At 45.3% G+C, this 9,239-nt stretch overlaps 1 protein-coding gene across 1 annotated transcript in view; it reads left to right on the top strand.

Annotated features, from left to right (window-relative positions):
* akap11 (A kinase (PRKA) anchor protein 11) overlaps positions 1-9,239 on the top strand; it is a gene marked incomplete in the record, with an annotated part of 69,526 nt that overhangs the window by 25,076 nt on the left and 35,211 nt on the right. Inside the window, 4 exon segments of the mRNA XM_024262708.2 lie at positions 3,611-3,701; positions 4,262-4,375; positions 4,446-4,499; positions 4,590-4,721. Coding sequence (XP_024118476.1) covers positions 3,639-3,701; positions 4,262-4,375; positions 4,446-4,499; positions 4,590-4,721 — 363 coding nt within the window.

Below are 9,239 nucleotides of genomic sequence, written 5' to 3'. Positions count from 1 at the left end.
GCTCGGACGCAGCAGCGCGGGGGGGTCTTCAGTACAGCCACGGGGTGATCTCGGGGTCCCGGAAGAGCCGACCATCCACGAAGAGTTTGTCCACGGCGACCATCGCGCGGGACCCGGCGGTCAGGTGTTGTCTTCTAAGGGGAAAAAGCAGCTTCCTGCGGCGCAAAATCTCCGCGGGAAATTGGTCGTTTACGCTGAAGTGGGTTCCCTTCAGCTCCGGTCCTCTGCGTTTAACTGAAGCTTTCTGCTTATAAAACTGAAACTTCGCTACGATCGGACGCGGACGCTGGCTTCCAGGCTTCTTCCCTCCGAGCCGGTGGACTCTGTCGAAGGTGATCTTCTGAACCTCCTCCTTCGGGATCTTCAGCTGGGCCTCCATGAAGGTCTTCACCGTGGCCTCCGGGTCTTCCCCCGCCTCCTCCGGAATTCCCGAAATGACCAGGTTGTCCCTCATGCTCCGCGCCTGAAGATCCAGGAGGGTTTCCTTCATGACTCGGTTCTCCTCAGAGAGCCGGGTGGTGTCGGAGGTTAGCACCTTCACGGACTCCCTGAGGCTCTGGTTCTCCGCGGCTAACTCCTGCACCTGCTGCTGGCTGAACTCCAGAGACTCCCGCAGGCCCTGGAACTCTTTGTGGAGGATCTCCAGCAGGTTGAGGCGGGCATCAAGGCTGGAGAGCTTCTTATCTATGGAATCTAACATGTTGCTGATTCCGCTGCCTGGGGAGGAGACGGCCCCGGGAGAATCTTCGGGACGGTTCCGCTTGGTGGAAGGCGTGGTGGAGGAGCCCTTCTTCATGACTACGGTATCAAAGCAGTCATCGATGTACTTCTCCAAGTCTTCCAGGCTGTCAAAAACGTATTAATCTTTTCCAAATATGTGTTAATTGTCTGAATGTTTATATAGTGGTATAATGAAAAAAGCTGGAAATGTTTGTTTAGCTACTCACGCGCCGCCAGATTTACTCACCCACACACCTGTCAGTCTCGCGATGCTACAGCATGATCATGTGCCCTACAGCATATTTTCAGAGCTTGTTTGTGGAGAGTTTTGATGGTTTTAGAGTTGGTATGTTGGCTGATGCTCAGCTGGTTGAGCAATATAAGTGTGACATGAACATTTCATCAAAATACAGTTTAGCTGACTCTAGAGTTAAGTTGTTCATGATATATCTGGAATTGGAAAAGTTCAATTTAATTTTGTTATGAGTTTAGTATTTTCAAGTTAAGAATCTAGTGAAAATAAGAAAAGATTCAACAAAATACCAAAACTACACAACAGGATTTCAGATGCTGGATTTGAACCCATTTCCTTCTGCTGAAAATAAATTCTGTTATCACAAAATATTTTTTTTTACAGTTTTTAAACAGGAATCAAAAGTTTCTGCATAACAGTTTGATAGTTTGGTACACTGATGACTACAAAAATCTATTTTTTATCATCTTCTACTAAGAAAGCATGTTGGCTGTTCTAATAGTTTAAACAGTTTAGTATTTATAAACTAAATTGAAATAAAAAAGGTGACAAAAATACACACAATAAATCATTAAAAGACAAAAAACCCGAAGATAATAAATAGCTAAATAGAAGATTAAAATAAATAAATAAAAAGCAACAAAAAATACATAACATATATTTTAAGGAAAAAAAAAAAATATAAACTCTAAATCAAATAAATAAAAATGACTCAAAATAAGTAATAAATAAATAAAAAAGATATTCTAAAAAAGACCAAAAAGAGATGGATAAGCAGACATATTTCTGGTCCGGATGTCAGCTGGACGAGGAAGTGAAGATCTTCATGGACAGAACTTCCTCCAAAATCCTGATTCTTTCTCCTTCCAGTTCACCAAAGACTCTTTTAGCTAATTCTCCAATGTTTATTGACTGTGATCAATACATTCAATCATTGGTTTCTCAGAGTTCTTGATAAAATAATCAAAGCTAACATCAAAATGCTCTTTCATTGATTTACAATCCTTTCCAACTGCGGTCAAATGAGCCGCCGTTCACATTTCCGTGGTCACATCAAGAAGCTCCGTGGAGTCTGGTGGAGATTTTCCAGCGTTCTCAGTCCTGCTACCGTAAGTATTGGATGAAACTCACACCAAAAATCCAGTGATGCTGATTTGACCACAGAAATGTGAACGGCGGCTCATTTGACTGCAGTCAATGTGAAGATACCATCTTCTCTTCTCCAGAACCTGAACTAGACACTAGGAACAGATGAGGGTTTAGTGCATGTGCAGCAGAGCTGTTGATGGAAAGAAGATCATTCATTCAGACAGAGTCTGTCCAAGACAGTTTGATTGATTTAAAAGGAGAAATACTCAGAAATGAAAAAACTAAATGATTTCTTATTACATTTGTTCTCTTTCAGGAGAAAAATGACACACAGACATGTTAGAAACTCTAAAAACAAGATTTTTATCACAGGGGGGCTTTTTATAGGCTTGGGAGGATTTTACATCGCAACTTAGCATCCCCAAACTTGCCACCCCAATAATCTGTTTGCTGGCTAGATCCGGCCCTGGTCTGAACATTAATATTATGCCTAAATAATAATAAATAATTTTACATCATGTGTAAAAAGGATTAAAATGCAGTATCATGAATTTTTATTCCCAGTGTTTTTGTTCTTTGAAGTGTGAAGGCCATTTGACATGCTCTGCATTTTAGCTCTTAACTGGTGCTTTGTTTATTTTTTCCTTAAAATATGTTATAGTAAAGACACGTTCATATTAATTGTTAATTTTATTCTAATGTTGGAAAGGGCATTAAATTGTTATATTTTGTTATAAATTGTTCAAAAAAAGTTTTTGCAGAAAATTAAAACATCTTTGTGTTAAAAATCTATAAAACCACCAACCAAGAAGAAGAGACACTTCATCCCCACCTAACCATCATTTTTTGGTGGGCATACCAGAGGGCTAGTAGTCTTATAATATGGTAAATGCCGTATACTTGTATACTTGTATAGTGCTTTGTACCCTCCTTCAGGGGCCCAGAGCGCTTCACAGTCACAGATCCATTCACACATTCACACACACATTCACATAAAATTCGGGGTTAGGTGTCTTGCCCAAGGACACTTCGAACCATGGGTGGGCAAGGCGGGAATCGAACCTGCAATCTTCCAAACAGGAGTCAACCGCCCTACCGCTACACCACAGCCGCCCGTATACTTGTAATATACTGTAGATAATAAAATAATTACTGTAGGAAGACTTGTGTTTTTTTATTCATTTATTATTTTCTCAAAGCTACTGTTGTCCTGATTTTGTTGCTCAGTTTTCTTTTTCAAGCAGTTGTTGCTTTCTGAAATAAAATTCATCCTCATGTCACAGGTGTGCTAGTTTTCGAATGAAAACAGCTATTTGCTGCTTTGACCTCAGCAGGGCAGACAGGAAAGCTAGCCCTTAGCTAAGAATGCGGTCCCTCATGTTTTGGATGGAGTCACTTTCATTTATTGAAGATTGTGTATTGTAGAAAGATGTAGCAAAAAGCAGTGCTTCCTAATATTCCAGCCATCCATTTGTAGTCTTCAACTGTGAATAATCAAACCTGTTTAACATAAAACTTGCTCTTGTGTCACCTTCTTTTTTTTTCCAGGTGACTTGCCAATCACGTGAATGCTACCATGGATACTTGTGCTCGCATCCGAGGAGTCACGCTGAGGTCCCGGGCTGCCTTACGGAAAGAGGTGTGTACTCTACCGACCTTGGCTCCTGCCAAAACTGGCTGTTGAAGCAAAAGCTGCTACCAAGCGTTATCTTGGTGAAGGATCTTATACATGGCATCTTGAAGTTGATTCATAGCAATTGGACTTTAAAGAATTAAGTCCAGTTGCTATGACTCAACTTCAACCTGAAGCATTATAGTAATGACTTATTGTAATAATGATCTACATGAAGATTTATTTCAAGCTAAAATGTTTTTTTTTATCAACTTTGTGCCATAACAGTAATAAAATGCTTTTTAAGTTATTCTAATTGATTGAAAAAATCTTTAAGTGACATGACAGCTAAAATATTTAAGTAATATCTGTCCTGCCTAGAGTATCGGACAGGTTTTCTAAAAGAAGTTATCTTTGTAGTACTACACCTGAAGTGTATCTGCCGAAGTTTTTTTTACTTCTGCGTTCCTTTAATATTAAAATTTTTTTTGAATAATCCAGAAAAGCTCAGTTTGTGCTTTCTCCCACTTCTCTGAATGGACACACCTTAGTTTCTCCAGACTAAACCCATCTCCTCATGTCTGCAGACTGTGTGCGAAGGGAGGGCGCAGTCTGCAAAGAGCCTCTTCAGGAGCCGAAAGGAGCTCTGCAGTGTGGGACTGGAACCCACAACCAGAGACCCCCCTGCAGGAGTGACGGAGGTGTGTGACTATAAAGGTCGTGGTGGTGTTCAGGGGCTCGGCTTCTCTGACATCAGCTTTGCTCTTTCAGATTCATTTTGTGGGTCTTCCTGGACCATGTGAAGGAGAGGAGCTCACCCAAAAGGTATGGTCCTGTTTCCTCAGTCATTGAGTCGAGTGTTGAGCTGACGGGTTTTACTGAAGAATGATTGTTTTCTCCTCTGGTCATCTGCAGGCTCTGTCATCCCTGCCTGGGTGGCTGAGTGAGCTTCTCAGGTCTGTTCATGTTCACAGTCTTAAAAGCGACGAGGTTCTGCTACTTAAAGACCCCCGCAGACTGGTAGAACATCGAGACGCCGAGCTGCAGGTCAGCAAAAACAACACTTCTCCCATAGTATCAAAGTCAGCTCATGCTTTGCCTCCTCCAGACTGCCTCTCTGCTCCTTAGTACAACATGCACTGCTGGCAGAAAGGTCACCCGGCAGTGGCAACTAACCTGTTTGTTTGATGCAATGCTTTGGCCTCAGTCTGAGGCTCATCAGCATGTCATCAGCTGCTCACACCATTGGCACATCAACTCGTCAGCCGTTTGCACTACCAGACATCTTGCTGCTGATGTGTGGACCTGTGACCCCAGGCTAGAGGGTTCTGTCACCTGCCACACTTGTAGAGGGAAGGAGTCGTCTTCCTTCTCCATTCTAGACCAGCTCCACAGTCCAAGAAAGGTCTAGCCTCTGTGCGTTTTTTTGAAACCGCAGACAAACGTCTCCAAAGTTAAGCATTAACATCATACAGAACGTCTGATCCACAGAGAATAGATTTCATTCTCTTTCTCATAGTAATCCTCAAATCCCATTGTAGGGAGGGGGCACACTGTACATCAATGTTGCTCATTTCGTTCCTGAAAAACATTATGGATGAGGAAGACCTCCAACTGAAACTCAATTTGGTGTGCTGTCAGTCAGACACAGTCGTGAGTCATTTATTTCAAAGCCCATTTTTGAGGACACTTTCTGACTGGACCTCTTGTTTTGGATGTAGACCGTTTCAACCTCAGGACCCACGAGGAAGGATTCAACCCAACACTTCTGAATTCTGCCCCCCCCCCCTCCATTCTGCCACTGTCACAACGAAGCCTACGCCCCAGTGGACCGGAGGTTCCTCCTCATCATCAAAGCTCCTTTGAAGAAAATAAACTCTTTTTACACTCTTGGGTCTGGTAACCTTGGCTGCTCTTTACCCCGCATTCTGACAGAACGATCCAGCCAGTATGGACCTAAGGGCAACCCAGGAGTTATCACAGTCAGTCACTCCATCACTGAACCTATCAAAATGCAGATAGACAGTCATTTTGAGTCCATTAGTTTTCACATCATGAAAGAGACTGAACTCCCTGTGATCCTTGGTTTGTCATGGCTGAGTAAACATAACCTGCAGGTTGACTGAAGGACTGGAAGGATTCTTGCCTGGGTCCCAGAGTGCCCAACATACTGCCTCTGTGCCATGGGAAGAGACTCTGCCCACAAGGTTAACACTGTAGTAGAGAAATATCCCAATCTGTCCAAAGTCCCAACGGTCTACCATGACCTCAAAGTGGTGTTTGACGAAGTAAAAGCCACTTCCCTGCCACCGCACCGCCCGTATGATTGTCCTATCGACCTATTGCTTGGTGCAGTTCTCCCTAGAGGTCGACTCTATTTGCTTTCAGGTCCTAAGAGGGAAGTGATGAAAAAGTACATTGAGGAGTCTCTCTCAGCAGGGTTGATCAGACCTTCCTCATCACCTGCAGGAGCAGATTTTTTCTTCGTCAAAAAGAAGGATGGGGGCTTGAGACCCTGTATTGTCTTCAGAGGCCTTAACGAGGTAACTGTACATAACAGGTACCCTTTACCTCTCATGTCTTCTGCTTTCGAACTCCTTCAGGGTGCCAAGATCTTCACGAAACTGGATCTCTGCAATGCTTATCACCTGGTCCGTATCAGAGCTGGTGACGAGTGGAAGACTCCGTTCCACACACCATCTGGTCACTACGAGTACCAGGTCATGCCATTCGGCTTGACCAACGCCCCTGCAGTCTTCCAGAACCTGGTTAATGACATCCTGAGAGACATGTTTAACAAATTCGTATTTGTTTACCTTGGTGATGTCTTGGTCTTCTCCAGCTCAGAGTCAGACCACATCAATCATGTTCGCAAGGTTCTTCTTAGGTTGCTGCAGAATCATCTCTACATTAAAGTGGAGAAACTTCCTTTTTGGGACTTGTCATTTCAGAAGGAGAGGTCAAGATGGACCCAGCAAAGGTGCAAGCAGTGCTGGAGTGGCCCAGACAAACAGCCGTAAGGAGCTTCAAAGGTTCCTGGGTTTTGCACATTTTTACCACCATTTTATATGGAACTACAGTAAGATAGCTTCTCCCCTGCATGCCCTGACATCCTGCAAAATAACTTTTTCCTGGACTGACGCTGCTGAAGCAGCTTTCCATGAGTTAAAGACATGTTTCACTTCAGCTCCAGTATTGACAACACCAGACCCAACCAAGTAGTTTCTGGTAGAGGTGGACGCATCTAATGAAGGGATTGGAGCCATCATTTCTCATTTTACCCAGTGTCTAAACAGCTCCAAACGGAACTAGGATGTGGGAGATCGGGAGCCACTGGCAGTCAAAGCGGCTTTGGAGGAGTGGCGCCACTGGCTGGAGGGGGCTGAGATTCCTTTTGTTGTCTTCACTGACCATAAGAACCTGGAGTACTTGTGGACAGCCAGAAGGGTAAACCAACGTCAAGCTCGCTGGTCTGTTTTTTAATCGTTTCACCTTTTCCTTGCCATACAGGCCAGGTTCAAAGAACACTATGCAGACGCACTATCAAGGTGGGATGACGGAACAGCAGTGACTTTAACTCCTGAATACATCCTTCCTCCTTCTGTGCGACTAGCTGTCACCAACACAGACATTGAGGAGGAAGTAATGGCAGCTAACCACGGCTCAATGTCCCCCAACCCCCTGTCCCACTGGATGCCTTTATGTCCTAGAGAACCTTCGGGCAAAGGTAATGCAGTGGTTTCACGCCTCACGTATGTACTGTCACCTGGGTCAGAGGAGAGCCTGTGCTGTAGTCAGACAACGGTTTTGGTGGCCTACTTGAATAAAGGATGTACAGGAGTGTGTTTTGGCTTGCCCTGATTGTGCACAGGTCAAACCCACCAACTCTCTTCCTGCTGGGCTCCTGCGACCACTACCAGTTCCTAGGAGGCCCTGGTCCCACATTTCATTGGATTTTGTGACAGGGCTCCCTCCTCCAGAGGGTAACACAGTGATTTTGACATTAGTGGACAGACCAGCCTGGTCGTCTGTCAGGTGCCGGGCGTTGACGGGGGGGGTACTCTCATGACCTGCTGTAGCTCTGCCAGTTTTCGCTCCGGTCATAATGAAGTGTTTTGAACGTCTAGTCCTTCAACACATCAAAGATCATCTCCCCACAGACCTGGACCCTCATCAGTCTGCATACTGCGAGAACAGATCCACAGAGGACGCCATTGCTGTAGCTCTTCATTCCACACTGAACCACCTGCAGCAGCAGCAGAGCTGTGTTCAGATGCTCTTTGTGGATTATAGTTCTGCTTTCAACACAATAATCCCAGGCAGAGTCTGTGAAAAACTGGTCACTCTTGGCATCCCTCCCCCCACATGCAATCGGATCAACAACTTCCTTTCAGACCGCTCACAGGCTGTGAGACTCGGCCCCCACCTCTCCTCCACCCGCACACTCAGCATCGACTCTCCTCAGGGCTGTGTGCTTAGCCCTCTGCTGTACTGCGAAGTGAGCGGGTTCGACTCCTGCCTTACCCGCCCATGTGTTAAAGTGTCCTTGGGCAAGACACTGAACCCCGAATTGCCCCTGGTGGAAGGTCTGCGCCAGTGTTTGGTAGTGGAGCCACCACCAGTGTATGAATGTGTGTGTGAATGTGTGAATGAGCTGTGAAGAGCTTTGGGCCCTCGAAGGAGGGTAGAAAGCGCTATACAAGTATACGCCATTTACCATTTACTGCCTCCATACTTATGACTGCAGTCCAGACCACCACAGTAACCGGATCATCAAATTTGCCGACGACACCACAGTGGTTGGACTCATCTCCAGAGGGGAGGAGTCTGCCTACAGGAAGCAGGTCCTGAAAGTGACAACATGGTCTTCAGAGAACAACCTCACTCGGAACACCAAGAAGACCGGGGAGGTCATCATCGACTTCAGGAAGCAAAGCATCAACCCTGCCCCCCTCCACATCAACGGTGAGCTCATGGAGAGGGTCCACACCATCAGGTTCCTCTGCGAGCTCATTTCTGCCGACCTCTCTTGAACAGCCAACATCTCAGCTGTCATCAAAAAGGCTCAGCATCGTCTGCACTTCCTGAGGGTCCTCAGGAAGAACCGTCTCTGCTTCAACTTCATGCTGACCTTCTACCAGTCATCCATCCAGAGCGTGCTTGCATACTGCATCACAGATTGGTTTGGCAGCTGCACCGTCACAGACAGGGAGAGGCTCCAGAGAGTGGTAGACACAGCGCAGAAGATCATAGGATGTCCCCTCCCCACCCTGACGTGACATTTATGCTGTATGCTGCCTCAGCAGAGCTCAAAACATCATCAAGGACCGTTCACACCCCGGCTCGGACTTGTTTGCCCTGATGCCCTCTGGAAGGAGCTACAAAGGCATCAAAACAAAAACAAACAAACAGACTTGACTCTCTCTCTCTCTCTCTCTTTCTCTCTCTCTCTCTCTCTCTCTTGTTAATGTGTATGCTCAAACTGTAGGTACACATAGGACTTCACTCTTTCTTCAACTTCAGAATTATTTAAGGCAAGGTGTACCAAACGACGTTATTGTGATG

Source organism: Oryzias melastigma, linkage group LG5 (genome assembly GCF_002922805.2).
Source record: "Oryzias melastigma strain HK-1 linkage group LG5, ASM292280v2, whole genome shotgun sequence".
Lineage (NCBI taxonomy): Eukaryota > Metazoa > Chordata > Actinopteri > Beloniformes > Adrianichthyidae > Oryzias > Oryzias melastigma.
Note: the sequence above shows the minus strand (reverse complement) of the source record. Positions and strands in the feature narration are given on the sequence as shown.